The 24,179-nt window shown below is 26.1% G+C and overlaps 2 protein-coding genes and 1 long non-coding RNA gene across 5 annotated transcripts in view; 2 read left to right on the top strand and 1 right to left on the bottom strand.

Moving 5' to 3' along the window:
* Window positions 1–8,338: 8,338 nt before the first annotated feature.
* Window positions 8,339–9,432, top strand: LOC135929867 (uncharacterized). 3 transcript variants are annotated; one of them, XR_010572650.1, is made up of 8 exons: window positions 8,339–8,422; window positions 8,470–8,541; window positions 8,593–8,673; window positions 8,724–8,795; window positions 8,847–8,927; window positions 8,978–9,049; window positions 9,092–9,167; window positions 9,214–9,432. It is a non-coding gene; the product is annotated as an uncharacterized LOC135929867 (long non-coding RNA). The 3 variants fall into 3 exon arrangements; XR_010572651.1 differs by lacking the exon at window positions 9,092–9,167; XR_010572652.1 differs by lacking the exons at window positions 8,847–8,927; window positions 8,978–9,049.
* Window positions 9,433–10,435: 1,003 nt separating this feature from the next.
* On the top strand, window positions 10,436–21,310 carry LOC135930496 (rRNA methyltransferase 1, mitochondrial-like). Its single transcript, XM_065467294.1, has 6 exons — window positions 10,436–10,791; window positions 10,833–10,937; window positions 11,023–11,193; window positions 20,741–20,864; window positions 20,906–21,034; window positions 21,120–21,310. The coding sequence occupies exons 1-6, from the start codon at window positions 10,444–10,446 to the stop codon at window positions 21,173–21,175; spliced, it is 933 nt and encodes a 310-aa protein (XP_065323366.1). The 5' UTR covers window positions 10,436–10,443; the 3' UTR covers window positions 21,176–21,310.
* Window positions 21,138–24,179, bottom strand: part of LOC135930495 (isocitrate dehydrogenase [NADP], mitochondrial-like) — a 20,788-nt gene continuing 17,746 nt past the window's right edge. The window contains exons 9-10 of the mRNA XM_065467292.1: window positions 21,659–21,754; window positions 21,138–21,368 (exon numbers count right to left, since the gene is read on the bottom strand). Coding sequence (XP_065323364.1) covers window positions 21,281–21,368; window positions 21,659–21,754 — 184 coding nt within the window. The 3' untranslated portion in view covers window positions 21,138–21,280. The remainder of the gene's footprint in view (window positions 21,369–21,658; window positions 21,755–24,179) is intronic.

The following is a 24,179-nucleotide window of genomic DNA, read 5'->3' as shown; positions in this document are numbered from 1 at the left end:
TTAGCGGAAAGAACGATACGAACCCTCAAGAGTGGATATTTTGCAACTAGGACAGACATCAGGGAGCCCGAGGAAGCCATGGGAGAAGTTTTGCTAGCATATAGAATGGGTGAGCATCAATCAACTGGACGTTCACCGGCTAAGTTATTATTGGGGCAAAATTTAAAAACGGGATTGAATTGGTTACGTCCTAATGTTAGTTATGAAATGGAACGATCGAATATACGACAAAAAGTAGCGCATGATGAACATAGTCATATGAGAGAATTTGAGATTGCACAACCGGTATGGGTGCATAATGAAATAAATTCAGGTTGGAGAGAAGGAGTTATAAAATCCAGAACTGGAAGATATTCTTATTTGGTAGAAAGCAAGGATAGAATGGTACGAAAGCATGCGGATCAACTTCGAAAAAGGGAGGTAGCTAAAGAAATGGAGAAGTCTGGGCCAGAGAAAGAAAATGGAGAAAATATGGAGTCAGAGAGAGAAGAGGAAAATATAAAAAATAAAGAGTCGGATATAGTTGAGATTTTAGAAAATGTGGAAGATAACGGAAAACTAGAAACGCGGAAATCACAAAGAGGCAGGAAACCTACAAATCGGCTGATTGAGGAATTGTAAGATCATATGTGTGGGGATATGTTATAAATGAGATTTATATTATATATTATCAATGTTACAAATGCCATACATACAAATCAATCATATTAATATATATATCAGGTGATTGCCAGTCAATAAAGCCATCCATATTTGTGTATGCTTATTTAAGACTAATTAGTATAATTATAAGAAAAGCAATTATCATTGTAATTGTAAATCTAGAACCATATATTCAAAATGAAAGAGATTCTTATAAACTAAAAGAGATAAATTATATAATGAAATTTGAAACATTTGTGATTAATGAAAATAAGGAAATAAACATTAAAGAAAATAATGAAATAAAAACTTTTATAATTGATAAAAAATTTAAAAAAACTGTGAAAATAAAGAAATTTCAAACAATTATTATTATGAGAGGCAAGGTGATAGATAAACATCTTGATGATAAAAAAGTTTTTAAGAATATGATATGGAAATCATATATTAGAAATGAAAGGCGAAATAAAAATTCTTTTTAGAAAGAACAATTTAAAGAAAATTTATGATATGAAAAAGTTGTTTATATTGAAAAATAGGTTAATGATGCTTGGTACCTTAAGGTACCATCTATCAAATTTTAATTTTTTCCATTTTTCATTTGGATAGGCACTACCAAATATATTTATAATATATATTTGAAAAATCGTGATTTTTGGAAAGCCTCTATGGCCTAGTAGGCAAGAGCTTGGTTTACTTATCCCATGCTCCCGGGTTCGAATCCCGGGAATGATCATGTTTTTTTTCTTATTCTAACTTGGTGGTTCCATCCTTGGGGGGATAATATATAGGAGGCCGGACTCGACCACGTGATTCCGTATCAATATATTAAATAATAAGAATCTTATTACATTTTAATAAATTTTGGTCGATATTTAGCAAATTAAGTTGGTATTTAGAATATTTCCATACATTCACTTGGTAGTAAGCATCATTAACCTGAAAAATAAGGGTGTAAAATTTAAAATTTAAAAAAAAAAAATTATTATATAAAACGTTACAATTAAAGGTATTTTTTTAAAAAAAGATAAAATTCAAATAATATTGATAAAAATTATTATGTAAAACGCAATTATTTAAAACGCAATATTTATAATATAATAAATAAAACGCGACCAATTATTAATTTCATTCCAATTCAATATTTGAATTTATTCTGCTTTAATTATTCATAATCAAATTCGTTATTCGTTAAATTAATTCTATTTCGATTATTCGACGATTCTTATTTTATTGCGACGTTATTCAATAATACCTACATTCTAAAATTATTCAATGTCTTCGCATACATATTTAATAACAAACAATGATAATAATTAAGAGAAGGATGACAAAGTCAAATCATATACTAAACCGTTTTTCAAAGATTTGGAGGGAGTAAGACAAGATAAGATAGTTTACGAACAAAAACCAACTAATACTAGATATGACTATACCCAAATGATGCCATATATTGAGAACAACATATATTATGATAATAATTACAAACATCAGTTTAGACAACCATGGCAGACTCAACCATATTATAGCAAATAAAGATTTTACAACCAAAATAACTATCATTTTTCATGACGAAACTATGACAGATTTTATGATCAAAATAGATGGGAAACTCCTTGAACACAAAAGATTTAAGTCTAAAGAGAACATAGGCGGGGTTCCTTTAGAGGGTGAAATGTTAAACATGGATAATTATTTTATTATACTGGTTGTTATATAGCGCAAAATTTTATATGTTGCATTCATTTGATTAAGAAAATTTATATTAACCTCATTTAATAGTTTCATTTAAATTATTTAATAGATTTTTTTTATATATAAAGAATAAATTTATTATATTTATTTAGTTAAATATTTTTAAAATGTATTTAAAAGTTTCAAATCATTTTGTTAAATCTTGTCTAACTCCCTGCCAACCTTAACATATCCCATTACTGTTTTATTTCATCTGCTCACTTACATCACCGATAGATTCTGTTTCTTGTCTTAGTCTGTTATCGATGAGCTCTTAGCACTGACAACTTGATTAATCAACGATTATCGATACTACGTCTTAAATTCTCCTGATAAATTAACTAGGTCTTTTGCTTGTTTCTAACGTTCTCTTGTAACTAATGATCATTGCTTTATCTTGAGCAACGATGTGCGATGCTTGATCTGCCATTTTTCACGAATTTTTGTTTATTAGATCATCGATTTTTTATCTTATACTAAAGTTTTGATAAGCAATGGTGATAATTTGTCAATTATTAACGATTGCATCCTGGTATTGACCACTTGTTCTGCCTAGTCGCTTGTCGATATATCAACTTCGTCTTAAGATCTCTTGTACGATAAAGATTTCTTTTATCTTTTGATCTCAAATAAAAATTCGATCTCTACATGAGCTCGATTTCGGCATAAATTTTTATAATGACGAAGAGCCGTTTCTCTTTAAGATTTTTGGTTAATCTACAACCTAATATTATATAAAACGATCACTGGTACCTATAACGATCTATTGTGACGAATTCTTTTTAGCTAAACGACTAATTCTCTTCTTTTCCGAATTACTAAAATTAATATTGATACCATTGTTTTATTGCTCTCATTCTTTAGTCGATAGTCCTTTCATATATCCCCTTCCCCCTATATTTAGAATTTCTTTTAAGAGTTAATTAGACTGAATTGTTGAAATTGCCATGGCGCCTCCTCTCTCCAACATCATTGTCAAATAAATAAAAGTTAGAACTAAAATATGATATTAAATCTTAATTAAATACTTAAATATAAAATGAAAACATAATCAAAATAAAAGAAAAATAAAATAAAATAAATATAAATTAAAATTAAAAATTAAGTTCGCAAAATAGTAATTATCATCATCTTACAAATAAAATATTTATACTTTTCTATACTATTCATTACATAGTGTTTAAACAACCAACTTAAAATATTGAACTTTATTTAATCTGAATAATATATCTTTTTTATTTATTTTTCTTATTTGAATATTACAACATTAATATTTATATTCCTAAACCTAATACTGTACACTCATTGGATGGTTATTCGATTTATTTTGTTCAATGTAAGTTTTAAACCTTATTTTAAAATATTATCCTAACATTATGTTACTATATTTATTTAATCCTAGTCTATATTTATTCAATTTTAAGGTTTCTCTCAAATCTAATTTAAATAAAATTAATATAGCCAATATTACCCTTCCATAATCAAGTTTTATTTTTAATCGGGCATGGGCTTTTTATCTCTCTTTTTATTTTCTCGCGGGAGTTTAAGTAAGGGGCTGCTTCGCCTCTTGCGCGCACAGGTGCCTGCCCAAAAAACGTGATTGGTCCACTTAATTATTTAATTATTTCCCATCTTTTATCCCAGTTAGATGTGTTTTTTCATGAGAGAACCAAGCGTTGCTCTGTTGTATATATATCTTTGATAAATATAAATGACATTTTAGGGCTAGTGCGCTTAATATCATATATCACGTAAAAAAAACATTTTAATTTTAGATATCCAAAAAAGTTAATTGGGATAATTTTTATTAATGTTTATAATTAAATAATTTTAAATAACAAAAAGTTAAAAACTTTGTAACCCGCCCGCCCAAACCTGCCTGCCTTTTCGTAAGATTTTGTTCTGTCATTTAGATGGGCGGACTAAACCTCGCTCAATGCAGATTTCTAATGATGATATTAACTGAAATTAGACTTTTGCCTGCATTTACAACCAAAATCAAATCATTTTTAAAATATCCCATAACTCTAATCTATCTTTCTTAACCCTGATATTCCACAACCAAATTCCTTCAACATTTTTTAATATTACATTCACTTTATATACTATTAAATTTTTCAATAATTAACCGTTTCTTTCCCCTCAATATTTCTCAACACGATGAGCTTTGCGCAAATGCTAATCCTATTATATCAAAATAATTTATATTCAAATTAAACTGGTTTAATGTATAATTTTTTAATATTAATTTTTCTAAGCCTTTTAAATTTATTTTAAAATTAGGTTGTATATTTGGAGATACCCCGCTAGTTAGTCAGGGGCGTCGCTAGCCTTTACAATCTCAGGGGGCTCAACTAAAAAAAATTTATGTAATATATTATACTTTTTTTTAAATTTGTTAACTCTGAACAATTATTCTGATTATTAATTTTCTCATATATTATATTATACATGCAAAATAAACTGGCATATAAATAATTAAAACAATAAAAGACATTTCTAAAAATAAAATTTTTTAATACAAAATCTATTTATTACAGTATAAAATATTTTCGATTGCTGATATAAAAAAAATTTGCATCTAAAGAATTACAAGTGATGAAAATGATTAATTAATTCATACATATGCCTCAAATGATAATAGTTTTTAAAAACCACATAATGCAATAATATAATTCTTAGCAACTTACATTGACAAAAGATTATCAAACTAATGTAACTCTCTGTTACCATTTTACACATTTATAGAATGGACTAATAAGTAAAAATTTATAGGCCTAAACCAAATCAACAATTTTTGAAGAAGAGAATATAAACGACCAATCATCATAAAACTATTAAGTGGTTAGAGCTTCCTTTTAGATGACATGATGGTAGCTAGATAAGTAATCGAGAAAATTATTGTGAGATATTAAATTTCTAAAAGATTATCATCCTTTTTAAATGATATATAATATATAAACGATTACACAGTTGACCATTATTGTTAATCTAAAATATGCAATCATATGCTCTCAGCCGTTGTAGTAATAATCTTAAATTACATAGCAACACAAATAATAGATGCTGGTTAATTTGCAGTAATAGCCATGACACTTACGATGTTAACTAGTATCAATTTATTATGTTGGATAAATTGATAAAATAAAAACACTAAAAATCTTTGGAAGAAATAATTGTGCAAATATATTGAAGCCTTGAGTTATTTACATCAAAAATATACTTGTATTAAAAATTTAACTCAAGTTTTTTGAAAAAGAAAAGAAAGTAGCTTTCCTAACGTAAAAAAGAAAATATATCAAATTTATTACATCTATTGTAGGATGAATAATAAAATGTATAATTTTGCTAAATTAATATTTAGTGAGTGATGTTGATATTCTATTTTTAACACAAAATTTGATTGTTAGCTGATATAGTGAAAATATAATTTATATGTATTAATTTAATCTAATATTTAAAATAGTATTAATTTAATAAATATTTAGTAGTCTTATTAATTTTTAAATAATAAAATTAAATCGTTATTTTACTTATTAGAATTATAAAAGAAATCTTTCAGGGGCAATCAAAAAAAATTATTTTTAGTTCAAGGGGTTAAGATTCCATTAAAAATATTTTTTTTTGGTTCAAGGGGCTATTCAAATTTTCCAGGGGGCTCGAGCCCCTGCGCCCCCCCTTCCCCAGCGACGCCACTGTAGTTAGTCCATACGATCGAGTATGGGCCATAATAATATTTAACAGACAGAAACTTTATTAAAATTTTATCAGGTGAAACAAATTATTTAGTATAAAAATTTATAATTCACCAAAAGGTATAAAAATATATAACGATAAACATAAAAATTAGTTCCATTTATAGAGAAAATAAAAACGCAATTATGAATTAAAATAAAATTGGCGCAACGTAAAAAATGGAACGTTTTTGCAAAAGGGGGTTGTGTTAGTTTTATCTTACATAATTGGGGATAAAACCAACCCTCCTTTTCGGAATTCAAATATACCTCGGGATTTAGGAAGATCTCCGGAACCTAAATATCTTATTTATGTTTACTGAACACTCTAATAAAGGAATCCAAAAGTATGAAAAACCTCGGATTAAAAAATAACACAAAACCATATGTTTTACTTTAATATAATTAAATCAAACAAAAGGTAGACTTTAAAAAATGTAAATTAATATTTATGTATTTATAACTCTAAACAAATGTGGAATTAATTTTTTTTTAAATTTAATATATTTAAGGCGAAATAATAGATGTACAAAAATTCAGATTAAAATAATATGGAATGCCATATTTAATACTCCTCAATTTAGGCGTAGTTTAATAATTGTTGACTGACGTTGTATATTAGGGAGGGCCTCCTTTGATCGTATTATTTTGATCGTAAAATGGTGGTTAGGGTCCACTAGATCGTATGAACATTTGTGAAAAAACGTCAAATGACCTAAAATGGCCACAAATATATTTGAAGCGATTATAAAATTGTATAATTTTGAAACGTTGTAACAGATTTGGCAAATAAATTAAAAAATGCTTTTTATTTTAAATTATTTAAATGGCTAAATGGTAATTAATATTTATATTAATACAAGAACAGTATATATTAAAAAATAAATAGCAGATAATTTACAATATTTTAGCAAACTCTTAATGCTCTAGATTCATTAATATATAATAGACAGCACAATTGTATTATAAATATATCTTTGATATAACATCATTAAAATTTATATGAAATATCTCATAATAAAATTTTTAATTAATATATAAAAATGCAATCTCTTTTTTTTGCATGATAATGTATAAATTGAATTAAATTTTTCTTAGAATAGATAATATTATTGCTAACCATTTGATTATTAGAATTTGTATAATAGCTTTGTTTAAAAATGATATAAATAGCAGATAATTTACAATATTTTAGCAAACTCTTTATTATAAATATATCTTTGATATAACATTATTAAAATTTATATGAAATATCTCATAATAAAATTTTTAGTTAATATATAAAAATGTAATCTCTTTTTTTTGCATGATAATGTATAAATTGAATTAAATTTTTGTTAGAATAGATAATATTATTGTTGTATTTTGATTTGATCAAACTATATTGAACCATTTGATTATTAGAATTTGAATAATAGCTTTGTTTAAAAATGATATAAATAGCAGATAATTTACAATATTTTAGCAAACTCTTTATTATAAATATATCTTTGATATAACATTAAAATTTATATGAAATATCTCATAATAAAAATTTTAATTAATATATAAAAATGCAATCTCTTTTTTTTGCATGATAATGTATAAATTGAATTAAATTTTTCTTAGAATAGATAATATTATTGTTGTATTTTGATTTGATCAAACTATATTGAACCATTTGATTATTAGAATTTGAATAATAGCTTTGTTTAAAAATGATATAAATAGCAGATAATTTACAATATTTTAGCAAACTCTTTATTATAAATATATCATTGATATAACATTATCAAAATTTATATGAAATATCTCATAATAAAAATTTTAATTAATATATAAAAATGCAATCTCTTTTTTTTGCATGATAATGTACAAATTGAATTAAATTTTTCTTAGAATAGATAATATTATTGTTGTATTTTGATTTGATCAAACTATATTGAACCATTTGATTATTAGAATTTGAATAATAGCTTTGTTTATATGCACTCTTTGTTTTGCCTAGTTTTCTAAAAAAATTAATTATTATATGCAAATTAAATAATATATACTTTACAATTTTCTTATTGATAATTGTTGCGATTTAGCATTAATCTCTTGGATTTTCATAATTATTTTGGGAACAAACTACTTTGGGAACGAACTATTTTTTTTTGGGAACGAACTATTGCAATTACGACAAAAAACCTATTTCCTAAATTTTCATACGAATTAGAGGGACGATACCAAAATGGTACCTTTGTCCATTTCAGGTCAAAATGGTCGATTTTTTAATTCATATGAATTTATATGCACGTAATTTTTCTAATTCTTTATATCAGATTAATGTAGTAATGTATACCTATTAATAAACATATATCAATGTATTATTTATTAGATAATGAAGAGGTACTGATTTTGAATGCCTTTAATTGATGGAAATAGAAGCAACTATAAATATGATTACAACGTATACCTATTAATAAACTGATAAAAATGATTAAAATTTATTATTTATTAGATAATGAAGAAAGAAGAGCTACTGATTTTGAACTCCTTTAAATAATGGAAATATTTTTCTAATTCTTTATATCAGATTAGTGTAATAATGTATACCTATTAATAAACATATATCAATGTATTATTTATTAGATAATGAAGAGCTACTGATTTTGAATGCCTTTAATTGATGGAAATAGAAGCAACTATAAATATGATTACAATGTATACCTATTAATAAACTGATAAAAATGATTAAAATTTATTATTTATTAGATAATGAAGAAAGAAGAGCTACTGATTTTGAACTCCTTTAAATAATGGAAATATTTTTCTAATTCTTTATATTAGATTAGTGTAATAATGTATACCTATTAATAAACATATATCAATGTATTATTTATTAGATAATGAAGAGCTACTGATTTTGAATGCCTTTAATTGATGGAAATAGAACCAACTATAAATATGATTACAATGTATACCTATTAATAAACTGATAAAAATTTATTATTTATTAGATAATGAAAAAAGAGCTACTGATTTTGAACTCCTTAAATAATGAAATATTTTTCTAATTCTTTATATCAGATTAGTGTAATAATGTATACCTATTAATAAACATATATCAATTATTTATTAGATAATGAAGAAAGAAGAGCTACTGATTTTGAACTCCTTAAATAATGGAAATAGAAGCAACTGATAAATATGATTAAAATTTATTATTTATTAGATAATGAAGAAAGAAGAGCTACTGATTTTGAACTCCTTTAAATAATGGAAATAGAAGCAATGGATAAATATGATTACAATTTATTATTTATTAGATAATTATAACTTATAAATAAAATTAATTGATAATTTGGTAAGAATATTATATTTTATTATACATCTATATTATAATTATACATAAGTTTTAAACAAATAAATATTTATTTATAATTTTTAAATTATATTGAGTAATTAGATTTTGAATATTCTTTTCTTTTGTTATATATTATCCATCATGATACAAGCACAAATTCCCTTTTGAAGTTGGAATTTATTGTATATCTAAAAATTACAGTGTCAAAATATAAATTATTTATAATCAGATTATGTAAATGTAATAATCAGATTATGTAAATGTAATAATATAATTTATTTACTTAAATTTTCATTGTTGGAATTATGTAAGTCTAATAAAATTCCTGCATTGTTAATGTCTTCCAAGTCTAATTATATTAAAATATATTTTAAAAAAAATATTTGTAATCTACTTGTAAAAGTAGTTTGATTATTAGTGTGGTTAAATGCAAAACTTTGTATTTGGGCCACATTTGTTAATATATCTAAAAAAATGTTTATTAATTTATACAATTATTTTTGTTACTTGAAATTGGAGGGTAAAAGTTATCTCTAGTAATATTTGGGGCTGTATATGTTGTGGTTGTATTTGTTGAATTGTATTAGCTTGTTTATTCAAAAATAATTATTTTGTTTGTTACTTATTGATTACTAGATGAGCTACTGGGTTGGCTAATATTCTGATCTATATTACACTGAGAATCTTTATCTAAATTAATGTATGTAATCTAGATAAGTTTAGTATTAAATATACCTTCAGCTGTTAGATGATTTTGTGTCACTCTAAAAAAATATTTTTTTAAAAATCAAATTAAATATATCATACTTTGTAATGATTCATTTCTTCTTTTAAAAAATAGTCTTAAATTATCAGCTACAGTATTAAGCATAATGTTTTTAAATGATTTTAATTTACCGCGATTAAATAGACCAATCAGAAAAAAATGGACAAAATTTACGATCAAATGACTTTACGATCAAAGTTAGGCAAATCGTATATTATTGTCCGTTCTTGGAAAATTAAATGCAATCATTCAGAGCATGCAATTTTAATTTTTTTAAATTTACAACCCAATTTCTCCATCTATCTGAATACATATATAATTCAGGTCTTCCTGGGTTAGGGAAGGGTAAAGTATATAGGCAAAAAGGCCATGGAAGGATTATTGGCGATATTTTATACGGATTGGACTCCGTTTTTAATGCACTATTAAGAAAAAAGCGAAAAGTTTATAAGGCTTATATAAAAAACGAGATATCTAATTCAAAGAATATAAAAATAAAAAATATACTTATTCTATTACAAAATACACTTATAGAGTATGTGCCTAGACAAAGATTAAATGAATTGTCATGCAATAGACCACATCAAGTTGATTAATAAATATTTTCAATTATATTTTTAATCAATAGGGTATTGTCTTAGATGTTAGTCCTGTCAAATTTGTTTCATTACAAATTTCAGATCTATTTTTACCGAATAAAGCTGAAATATGGCTTTACTTATACAATATTAAAGTTATTCAATTTTCATTATAAAATATACTTAAAAAATATTATCTCAAATTTAAAATATGACATCTGGCTTAATTATAATATTTAGGATCCTATGAATTTAGGAGCAATACTTAGATCAAGCTTTTATTTTGGTATAGGTAAGGTCATTGTATCAGAAAATTCATGCCCATTAACAAATGTAGTAAGTAAAGCAAGTGCAGGAGCTTTGGAAGTGATGGATATTTATCAAGTTCACGATTCTTATAAATTTCTAAAGGTAATTTTAGGAGAGTACATTTAACAATAGCTCAATTTGCAAATTTTTTAATCTGATTTTGAAAATATTTTAAAAAAAATTATTTTTACTGGGAATTTTTTATATCCTTGAATATTTTTTTTAAAAAAGTTTTATTAAATGTTTTTATGCCACTTAACCATTTTTATTAATTTTTTATCATAAAGGATAAATATAATCTTTAAAATTATTCAAAATTTACTTTCTACAATGACTAAAATAAGCTTCCCTAGAAACTATGCAAGTGGATATACCCCTATTATAGAAGCTAAAATTTAATAATATTAATATAGAAATTATTTTTCTCATCAAGTTGATTTAAAAAATGTTTTTTTTAATACTGGTAAAATAATAAAATTTAAAAAAATAATAATATAAGCTCCTCAAAATTTTCTGAAAATATGCTAGCTAAGATTCAACTAAGTTGGAGGTTCCCTTTTTTAAAAACTTAGTACATTACAAATGAGGCATTTGATTATTAATAATTCCTAAATCCCATTGATGAGCTAAACATGATTCTGCCTTCATTTTTTAAAAATAGTGCACACTTATTGAGGATGAAGGACTTGGTTGGAGATGATTATTTTACTTATCCAAAAAGTTGTTTTTGGTATTTTACTAATTTTTTTTCAAAATTAAAAATAACATTTTCTATGTCATCTCAATAAGCTAAATACGATTCTATATTAATTTTTTTAAGAGCCCTTTTAATAGGGTTAGTGTAGGGATGTGTAGCTTAGTCAAAAAAATAATTTTCGATAATTTTAAGAAAATTTTTTAAATTGACGTTAGCAATTTCTAAATCCTCTTGAAGAGCTAAACATGATTCTATATATTTTTTTTTAATTGAAATTTTTTAGTAGGGGTTCATAGTTTGGTCAAAAAAAGTGTTTTTTCAAAAGCTTACAAAATTATGAAATTTTTTCAAATTAATATTAACATTTTCTAAATATTTTTAAAGAGCTAAATATCATTTTGTTCATTTTTTTAAAAATAACACATAATTAAGGACTAGCTTAGAGATTTATTAATGTATTTTTTTTTTAAATTTCATTAATTTACCAGTTTTTTTAAAATTAAATAAATATTTTCAAATCAACTCGATAAGATAAACGTGATTCTATTTTTTTTGAGTATATTAATTAAAAATAACTAACTATAAAATTAATAATTAAAAATAAATATATATATATAAGTATTGAAGGCTCTAAAAAGAGCTTAATTTAGAAATGAGTGTGTTCCTAAAAAAACAAGTATAATTATGCTTAAAAGTTTCAAGTTGAAGTTTTTGTTTGAGAAATATAGATTCTCGGTATTCGTTTGTTATTTTAAATATTTTCCCCAATAAAATTAAAAAAAAAGGCTATGTTGACTGGGAAAAATTACCGTTAGTTAATATGACTATTGGCTGAAATATAAAATTATTAAGATTTGAATATTTAATAATTTTTTTATTTTCCCCGGTATTTAAAGGGCTAGAATTAATTAAGGAAAGAAAGGAAGAGACGCAGGTTGCGTCCCAAATAAGGGATTTGCCGTTGGATCAGGGGGGTCTGAGACCATCCTGTAATGAAAGGTTACTTGGTTCGAAAATGTTGGGATTTTTTGCCTTATTAAATGCGTTATGGATGTTTTTGTTGATTGATTTATGACAGAGTGGCGACCTTGATTATGGGCGCAGTTAAGGCTGTGTCGGGCGTTAGGATCGGGTAAATTTCATTGGTGGCATGTGTGTGGTTGTGTAAGTGAGAATCCAAACTCTCAGTTGTTCGTTGGTAAAGAGATTATCTATGGTTTGGCTTGGAAGTGCTTTGTTTGAGCCATTCGTGCCATCCGCATTTATCGTTGGATTGTAATAATTGTATATCGTTAATATCAATAGGATTAAGGCTATTTTGTAGATTCTTTATTAGGGGTTCAATAATAGATTTGTTGGATATTTCGGTTGGAAATGTAAAACCGTCTGGGGTAAATTGATTCCAACGTTCGATTGCTGCGGTTAAAAGATCATCATTGGGTGTTATAAATGATGAGATCGCTGAATTGAGGGATAGGCAATTTGACATAAATAAAGATAGGAATAATAGTTTTAAAGAAATTATGTCGATACCACCTGGTTTAGCACGTAATTTTTCTATAAAGGTTTTTAAGCTAATATCATGTTGATTGAAAAATTTTAAGGTGGTAAATGAGGAAGATGAGTGGCAAAGATGCGAGATTTTAGATAGATAAAAAGATTTTTTTAATATAAAAAAGTTGGTGTGAATATGGTTTCTAAGTTTTGCATTTCAGAAAATGTTTTATCGATTCGATATATTATTATTTAGTAATGGGGAGGCCAAGAGTTGGATATCTTCTTTTTCAATAATAGTGTAATCTTTAAAAAATCAGAGGGCATCTCCGTTTGAGGAAACATATTTCTGTTTTAGTTTTGTTTAATTGTAAAAAGATTTTAATCGAAGGGCTTTGCTTATCTGATGTTAATTACCCCATAGTGTGCCATCATCTAGGTACCATAGGTTAAGGTCGAGGTCGAATCAAATTTAAGATCTTTCATCATATTGTGAATAGCTAAGCAGAAGAATAGGGCCAAGGGGGTCACCCTGTTCTCCCTCTTCGGAAAAATAATGTTACCATTTAAAATGAGGGGAGTGCTATTGTTATAGCAAATGTTTAGAAGCGCTAATATTGGGGGGATCGTAAAAAGATTCGAGTGCCGAGGAACGCGAAATTGTATTGAAGACATTCTTGAAATCGATTTTGCATAACACGGAGTTTATCAGTGGATGTTGAAGGTAGATTCGTAGGCAATGAGAGGCTATATCTACGCCTCATTTAGTTCCTCATCCTAATTGGTATTTGCCCAGAAGGGACTGAGAATCGGATTTTATTTTTTTTGTAATAATTTTGGCTATCAAAAGTGAACCTATTGCGATTGGGAGGTATTTCGAAAGCCCAAATATAATCTGATGAATGTCGATTAACGCGAAATATTTTTATAGCGAATGCATTATAGCGAATATAATACAGCGAAAATATTAAAACGAATGCATTAGCGCTAATATCGCAAAAGTGTTATCGCGAATGTATTGTAGCGAATACATTATAGCAAATGAATTATCGCGAATGTAAGCATTATTGCGAATGCATTGCAGCAAAAGCTTTATCGCGAATGCATTATCGCGAAAATGTGAAAGCATATTTATTACAGCGAATGCATTAACACGAATGCTTTATCGCAAGTGTATGTTCGCGAATGCATTATTGCGAATGATCGCGAATGCATTATCTTAAATGAATTGCAATATCGAGAATGAAATAAAAAAAATTCTAAGCAATAAAATAGATTTATCTAGGATTAGGGTAAAGAAATTATTTTTATATTAATTGATTGCTTAAATATGCGTTTAGTTATATTTTCCAATTAAATTTGGGACAGGAAGACCTAAAATTTAAAAATAAATAAAGATTTTTGGTGAAGCTTTTGCTGAAATAAATTAAATTTGCAAGGTGCTAAGAAAAGTCTTATTTAATACATTGAGCCAGACAGATAATTAGTCCTCGAAAATCATTTATATTTTAATTAGTGAGGGATTAGTATTGTGGTAAGCATTTTTTGATAAGAAATTTATATAAAGTGTTCTCTTATTGCTTAATCAAAAAGTCAAGGCCAAAGTTTATCACAACAATACATGAAACAATATTAAGCATCATAGGTAGTTAGTAGAATTGAATGGCTACACATCTTAGAGCTTAATTCATTTATTCTCTGATGATGAAATTGCGATTATTGTGACTAAGGAATTGGGAAAACAATATAATAGATTTCCTATTGATTCTTGTTAGGTTCTTGATTTAAAACCACATATTTTAAATTACCATTATTATCTATGTAAATTAATATATAATATATTTTAAAGAAATTCGGGTCGGGCAGTACAGATTAAAATAACTCACAAAGTATTAAATATGATAAAATTTTCTAAAAAATTGACGTAAGACTGACTTAGTTGCTGATAGTTTTTTAAACTGGCTACTCTACCAGTTAAAGCAAAGCACTAATAGGAACTGATAAAGAAAGAAACATTTTCATAATTTTAACATTACTACCTAATTAATTGTTCAGCATATTAAAAAAAAATAACAACCGGAAACCCAAAAATATTATCATAATTATTCATCAGGCCTCGGCCGAGAAAATTAGAATTTGATGACTAGGTTTATAAAAATATCGTTCTTTTTATGAAATCTATTTTATTGTGTATCTTAATATTCTCAAAATATTTTAAATTTTAAAAATGTAGTCGGACACTCATCTTTTTAAAAATTTCTCCTAAATCATAAACTATAACATAAAAATATTTCGGCATTATCAGAGAAATCTCTTATTAAATGCCACTAACAATAATATACGGTAATTTTGCAAGAGAAGATCTGATAATGATAAAATTATGCCATGAGAAGAAAAATTGGAAAGAAGTTTAATTCCTGAATTTTCTAGGAGAAAGTGGAATATTAGCCTAGTTTAAATACAATAGTTTCAGATTATTAGAAGAGAACAATTTTTAAAAAATATAAATATTATTAAAGATAATTGTTTCTATGCTAATATGGATATTCGTTCTTTATGCATAAAAATATTATTATGTAAATTATTCACAATAAAATATATAAGGGAACTCCGGGTTCAGACTAGAGGTCTGCATTGGGCGGGGTTTCGGCCCGCCGCCCACCCATCTAAGTAAGCGGGCGGATGGGCGGGTAAAAAATTTTTCGAAAATGGGCAGGCGGGCGGGTTAAGAAAATTTGAAACTATGGGCAGGCGGGTTAAGGAAATTTAAAATTTTTGTTCAAAAACAAACTAAAAAAAATAATTGTTTAAATGATCTATAACAATATTTTTTTTTATTGTACCAATCGTTTTTAGTTTTAAAAATTATCATATATTGCAGCAAAGCAAGTATGCAATTTACAATTCAGCACTTTATTACATTTAATGTTTCTTTTGAATCCTGATAATCAATAATTTCGTCGCAAATTCGCATTAAATGTGAATGGGGTAATAAAATAAAAGATGTTTACACTACCCGAGGTAGAGCTCTGCAAATTTTATTTTTTTTGGCCTGGACCCATTTCAATTTATTTTAAAACCCTATCAGTCATACCTATTGATTTTTAGGCACTAACACCTTCCTTTAAGCCCTGAGTTCGAAAATAATTAAATTTAAATATATAAAGCATTCTAATTTTTGTATAAAGTTAAATTTAGTACTAATTGTTCTTGTTCTATTCCCAGAAAAATTCTAATTCATCTTTTATTTAAAAAAAGTGATTTTTCGAATCGTTGCAAAAGTCGTATGGCTGGAAATAATCGCTCGGCTAACCAACATAATAACTCATTTTAATCCTATTTTTATTGTATTTCTAAGGCCTAGGTGGACCCGAGTAAAATTTTTTTAAACCTGAATCTGAGTTGCTTACAGGGCTTTACTATCTAACCCCAGAAAACGCTATTGCGTTTTGCTGCTTCCCTACTTTTGGTAAATGATTTTGTTAAAAACTATTTGGAATAATATTATTCGTCTTAACCACGGGTCTGGACCAGGGTTGCCATGTCTCCTCCCATCAGCGGGAGACTCCCGCAATTTTTTAGTTTATACGCAGACATCTCTCTCCCGCAAAATTACAGCAATTAGAAATCTCCAGCAAAAATCTACCGCATTTTTTTAATTTCTCTCGCATTTTTTTTTTAAAGTAGTTAAACGTTTTTAATATATAAATAATAATTTTGAGAGACATTAATTGATTATTTTATATTTTTAAAATAAATTTTAAATATTTATTTGAAAAACATGTCTAGTTTGTAAATTTCTTTCTATCCTGTTTTATTTTTTATCCAATAATAAATCTTTCATTCATATAAGTCAGTACAGGGGAGTATATCTACATCGATTGTAATACAAAAATATTCTCAAAAATAATAAATAATATAGATGCAACTACATTTGCGGAAATCGTATACATCTATCATGTAATTTAACATTCACAGAGCCATATCATCACAATGTGGGTCGAATCCTTTTCTCATGATATTTAACGAAATATTAAAACATTTCCCTCGATCCTTCGCTATTTCAACAAGAATAAGAACATTTCAATAAAACTGTTAAAATTTTTTCCTCGGATATTGAAAAATCCAACAATGTAGCTAGCCACATAATGGTAAATATAGCTGATTCAGAGTTACCAATGATTTGCATGTCAGCTTTCTGCGCTGACAATGCCTCTGTAAATTTTGGCAAAAACCAAAGTTACCGAATTGAGGCAGCACAATAATGAATTATTACCAATTGGCTGTATATGGCATATACTACATAATTCTTGCAAGAAGGCAATGAATATACTATCTGAGGATGTAGAAATAATTGTGATGAAATGTTTTAACGAATTTAATTTATCAACTAAAAGAGTTAATGAATTAAAAGAGTTGATGAAGTGGTCTGACTTGGAATAGTGAGAGTTGTTGCGATATATACCTATCAGGTGGTTGTCATTAATACCTGCCATAGATAGAATTTTAATATTTTACAAACCTTAAAAAAAATACTTCTTAAATAGAGATTTTAAAAGCTGTCCTAAAATTTTGAAAAATTTTTTCGAGTATGAAATGGCAGAAGCATATTTGGGATTCGTTTCACATGTAGGAAATCTACTTCATATATATTAAAAAAGATTCACCAAATCATGCTACAGATCTGTTCATCTCTACAGTTAAAAATTGATAATAAATTTTATGGCGCTATTGCTAAAAATATTATATTAAAATGTTCAAAATACTCTAAATAATACATTTTTAAATGAAGTAGATATTTTTATTAAGACAATTTTAGAATATTTACAATCAAAATTTGATTTTAATAACTATTTACAAATGTATAAATATTATGACCTTGGAACAGAAACCATCAATTGATGGTTTTTATAATTTAATAAATATATTAAAAATACCGAAAGACATTGATATCTTGTTTGAGGAGATTGTAATTCTCTCTATTTTTTATGATTCGTAAAAATACTTAAAGTTAGATGGTCTAAAAGCAGAGAAGAAATGGGTAGAATATTTTCGTAGTATCGATAAATCCCCATGCTTGGAAAAAAATATGCAAGTATGTCTTCTCCATACCTCATTCTAATGCTTCACCCGAGCGCATTTTTAGCCTGATGAGGACTTCCTAGGAAAAGGAGAGAAATGATTGCTTTAAGGCCGAGCTAAAACAAATATATATGTCATGCCAGGAATTTTATAAATATCTCAATAACGAGGTAAACATTTAGTTCTATTATTATAATTAAGTTTTAGCAATGGCGCTATAAGATTTATTGTCAATTATTAAATGTAAAGATTAACACATCTTCAGCATAATTTTGTGAATCTATATTAAGATTCTTCTGATTGCAACTACACATTAACAGCATGTAGTAGATTTCCTACATGTGAAATCATTCCTAAATATACCTCTGCCATTCATTATTGAGAAAAATTTTCAAGATGTTAGGACAGCTTTTATAATCTTTATTTAAGAAATATTTTTTAAAGGTTTATAAAATTCTATCGATGGCGGGTATTAGGAACATATCGCAACCAACATTGTGCTGACTCAATTCTGTAAATACACTCTGTTTTTACCAAATTCACTGAGGCATTATCAGATCAGAAAGCTGACATGCAATTTATTGATAATCTCGAATCTGCTATATTTACCATTATATGGTTAGCTATGTCTTTGGATTTTTCACTATTTGAGGGGGAAAAATTTAATAGTTTTATTGAAACGACCTTAATTTTGTTGAATTAGCAGAGGGTCAAGGGAGATATTTTAATATTTCTTTTATTAGATGCATCTGTTAGAATTGCATATGTATGCCCATCTTTCAAATCGTCAAGAATTGACCTCCTGGATTTAGGTCCTAAAACATTGATGATAGCCTTGCTCATTTTTGTTCTACAAGTATAGTTTTCATTTATATTCGAGTCGTTAAATATTATGGGGAAAAGATTCTACTAACATTGTGATGATAAGTATCTCTGTGAATGTTGTAATACAAGATGTGATTACAATTGCCGCAACTGTAGTTGCATCTGTATTATTTCTTATTTTTGGAGTACCTTATATATTAAAACGTGATAATTAAGCGCCTATCCCTATAATGTTATACACACACACGGTAGATTTACAATTGCGGTAGTTTTGCTGGACATTCGCATAAAATATTTTTTTAATTGTAAAATTAAAATCGTTTTATTAATATAAAATTTTATCTTGTTTACATTCTTTTATATTTAAAAAAGATCGTTGGTTTTTTTCAAGATGTTATTTTATTTTGAAAAATAGTTACCGACTTTGTATTTATAAACTAATTATAAAAAACAATATGCGGATAACTAAGTCTATTCAAAATAAAAAATTTTTTTAGCAATTTTTATATTTCAACTGCAATTTTCATATTTCTCCCGCATAATACCAAATTTCTCCCACAATTTGAAAATTTTGACCTGGCAACCCTGGTCTGAACCCCGGGTTCGTACTCATAACAGGCCAGTGCAGTCATAAATTTTAAGACCAAGCAAATTAACACTAATTAGGAGACTAGGCCTTTTTGATTGGTTTACTCCTTTTTTTTTAAAAATTTTGGTTTTACATCTAAAACAATTATCTTTTGCATATTTTTTTCATTTATGTTAGGGTTTCGAACCAGACTGAACCGCGAAACCGGAACGGTTTTAAAGAAAATATAAAAAGAGCCAATCAAACTATAATAGATATTTTGAACCGGTTCATAATGGTTTTAAGAAGTAATTAATTTTAAATTATTAATCTAACTTTGAATATTTAATTATCATTGTGGGTAATTAATCCGTGATTTCTTTTCAAATTAAAATTTTTATACAATTAAATCGCCATTATCTTCATATCTATCAATAATTATTGTTTATTAGGCAAATAAATAGAATTTAATCTTCATGGTTAAGTTAAATAAGGAATATTAATTAAAAAGATTTTTCTCTAATAATAATATATATATGGTTTTGATTACTTTTTTTAAAAAATCAAATTTATTAAAATCGGAACGAACCGAAAAAAAAACCATTATAAATTTTAAACCGACCCTATATGAATTTCTTCAAAAAAAAACCGAAATCCGCTACATCTAACCTTTTAAGACCATAATTATTATGTTTATTCATGAAAAGGGGGGGGGGGGAGGGCGAAGTGATGGGCATATAAGAGGATAATTTTTAGCATAAATTTTTACAAATTCCTAATATGGGACTATTTCCCTTCTCCAATTTAAACTTAATTATCTTTGATCTTAAACCGCTGCCAAAAATCAACAAACATTCAGTAATATCAGACGATTATATTTTTATATTTATAATCCTAAAGTCGAATGTGGTTAACAAAATAATCTTGTTTATTTTTAATGAAATCAAGCGATCTTATTAAATTTAATTATGTGAAATATTTAGATGCTAAAAGAATTAGGATGGCAAATCATAACAACACAAGCATTTAAAAAAAACAATCATAAATCTACATTGGTTACAAATAATCTAACATGTTTACAAAAAAAACCATCATTAATTATATTTGGTTTATAGCATTTAATAAATATTTCAAGCATTATTTGATAGGCAACGAAAGTGAGGGAATTCCTGATCTAATTACTAATTATTCCGACGTTCCCCTAACCATATCTCCAGATAAATATTCATGTAACGATCTACAGCTTGTAGAGAGCCTTAATGTTTCAGTCTCACTTGGTAAAATTTTTAATTTAATTAACGATATAAAAATTTAATTAATTGAGAATTCAACAAATATTTTTAATCCCTCTTATTTATTTAGGAATAATCTTGCATCAAATCGTCAATCATTATAATAATACCATTCGCCAAACATGATTAAATTTTATATATTTCATATTGTATAATTTTTAAAAATAATGCCAGAACCATAAAAATGATTACTATTGAGTATATTAAAAAATATTTGATCTTGGGTAATCATTAGGTTGTTGTCTTCAGCATATGATCCAGATTTTTCTTGATTTCAGTCAAAAAATCGTTTGTAGTCAAATAATCATTAGAATTGACTCTATTTACATTTTATGCAATAAATATTTTAAATATAATATAAATATGAAGATGCATGTTTACGAAATTAACATAGAGTAACTCAATTAAGATCATAAACCTTATAAAATATGATAGTATAGCTGTAAACCTTAAATCGATATATAAATTTTGAATAATTTAGAATTCGTCCTCTTTCAAATTAAATAATTTTATTCTCGTTTGTACGAATAACATATAATTTGATTTTAAAAATAATTTTTATCAGATATTTTATTTAGTATAAATAAATTTTTGAATGAAATGTAATACTTTTTTATGTCTCCTTTAACACATATTGCTAAATCTTTGGTGTATTTTCCCGATTCTATAGTTCCTATAGATGCCTTTTCTAAAGTTTCACAAAATCTAATTTTTTTTAAAAAAGTTTTTAAAACACACTATTCTATCTTAACAATAATGACTACCTTTATTTTTTCTGTGAAACATTATTTTTAAAATTAAAAAAATATAAGACGTTAATTTTTTTAAGGAAGCTTTCAGGGAGGTAACTGGACTTAAAAAGGTTCAGGTTCTGAATATTTATTTAAAGTGTTTCTGGAAAAGTAATAAAAAAAATTCAAAATAACAGTAAATACTCTTAAATGAAATACAAAATCTTAACTATATAGATTTAAATAAAGTATCTGCGCTATTATTATTATTACTGTCCTGGAAATTTAAAATGGGCTCTGGTTCCGGTTCCATACTTTGCTTTAGGACAATCTTTATGTTATAAAAAATCTAGAACATTTAGCTTCAACCATTTTAAAATTATTGCAAAATAAAAACGGTCTTGAATCAACAACTACATAAAATCTATATGATTTCGGCAATTCTTTAGTTTAATTGCTTTGTAATAATTATTTGATTTTATAATATAATAAATAAAAAAGAACTTTAACTTTTTCCTAATTTATTCATTCTTCTGATGACTCGCAGAAATGTGGATAAGAGTTAAGAGGAGAAAGCGGATGAAAAATATAGTTGTAGCTACTAAAAAGTGTAATCCACAACTCTCTAGGAGGTTGCCCCAAAATTAGCAATTGAAGAATTCAGTAACTGAGTTATTTTGTTAAGAAATACCTAGTGTTGTTAAAAAGTCGAGTTCTTACGACTTGCGACTCGAGTCATAAAAAACGGCTCCGACTCAAGCCGATCAAGGAGCCGACTCGCTAAAGTGACAATTGTCATAATCGTTGTTTATAAAGATTTTTAAATTTCTTTGACGTAAATGTGCTAAGGTAAATATTGCTAACATGTTAATATAATACTTCAGTGAAGATGTACCCTAGATAAGTGACAATTGTCATAATCGTTGTTTTTAAAGTTTTTTGACTTAAATGGGCTAAAATAAATATTGCTAACATGTTTAAATAAAATTTCAGTGAAGATGTACCCTAGATAAGTGACAATTGTCATTAAAGATTTTTGAAATTTTATTATGCAAGTGGGTAAAAATATAGATTGTAAATATGTTATATTAAAATTTTAGTGAAGATGTACCATAGATAAGTGACAATTGTCATAATCGTTGTTTTTAAATTTTTTTGACATAAATGGGCTAAAATAAATATTGCTAACAAGTTAAAATAAAACTCAGTGAAGATGTACCCTAGATACAGGATTTCTCATTCAAAAAAGGAAAAGTTCAATCATAAAAGGAAAAGGTCCTATTAAAAAAGGAAAAGGGTCAATCATAAAAGGAAAAAGTTCAATCAAAAAATTAAAAGGCCTAAACGAAAAAGGAGAATTCCCAAAAAGAAAGGAAATAGTCCGATCAAAAAAGGAAAATTCCCAAAAGGAAAGGGAAAGTGTCAAGCAAAAAAGTAAAAAATTTATTTCTAAATTTTTGCGATTTCTTTACGTTTTTTTTACTGTATCTTTTCTCAATTTATTTCTAACTTTTTGCGATTTTCTTTACTTTTATTTTTCTTACTATATCTTCTCCCAATTTATTTTTCTTCTCATTTTGATATTTCTTTTGTATTTTTAAAAATAATTTATAAATTTAGGTCCATTTTTTTAACAATTCCCACTCAAAAAAGGAAAATTCCCAAAAGGAAAAGGAAAGTGTCAAGCAAAAAAGTAAAATCGTAATTTTTTAAAATTTTTCTTTTTTAATTTATTTCTGAATTTTTACGATTTCTTTACGTTTTTTTAACTGTATCTTTTCTCAATTTATTTCTAACTTTTTGCGATTTTCTTTACTTTTATTTTTCTTACTATATCTTCTCTCAATTTATTTTTCTTCTCATTTTGATATTTCTTTTGTATTTTTAAAAATAATTTATAAATTTAGGTCCATTTTTTTAACAATTCCCACTTAAAAAAGGAAAGGGAAAGTGTCAAGCAAAAAAGTAAAATCGTAATTTTTTAAAATTTTTCTTTTTTAATTTATTTCTAAATTTTTGCGATTTCTTTACGTTTTTTACTGTATCTTTTCTCAATTTATTTCTAACTTTTTGCGATTTTCTTTACTTTTATTTTTCTTACTATATCTTCTCTCAATTTATTTTTCTTCTCATTTTGATAATTCTTTTGTATTTTTAAAAATAATTTATAAATTTAGGTCCATTTTTTTAACAATTCTTTATGTTTTTTCCATCATACATACAATATTCTTTTTATGATTTTTTCATTGTAATCTTTACATACATTTCTAACCTTTTTAATCTCTTTAAGTCATTTTTAATCTTTATATTTTTGAGCATTTATCAATTTTTTTTTATCTCATTTTTGATAATTATTTTTTAAAATTATATTTAATGTTTTTGGCAGACAATATAAATAC

This window comes from Gordionus sp. m RMFG-2023, chromosome 5 (assembly GCF_954871325.1).
Source record: "Gordionus sp. m RMFG-2023 chromosome 5, tfGorSpeb1-WG-v2, whole genome shotgun sequence".
Taxonomy (NCBI): domain Eukaryota; kingdom Metazoa; phylum Nematomorpha; class Gordioida; order Chordodea; family Parachordodidae; genus Gordionus; species Gordionus sp. m RMFG-2023.
The sequence above is the reverse complement of the archived record's forward strand: the minus strand, read 5'-3'. Positions and strand labels throughout refer to the sequence as shown.

Coding starts and splice junctions, on each gene's coding strand:
- LOC135930496 (XM_065467294.1), top strand. CDS start 10,444: ATGCAATCATTCAGAGCATGCAATTTTAATTTTTTTAAATTTACAACC. Junction 10,792..10,832: donor CATGCAATAGACCACATCAA/GTTGATTAATAA, acceptor TTTAATCAATAG/GGTATTGTCTTAGATGTTAG. Junction 20,865..20,905: donor ACCATCATTAATTATATTTG/GTTTATAGCATT, acceptor ATTATTTGATAG/GCAACGAAAGTGAGGGAATT.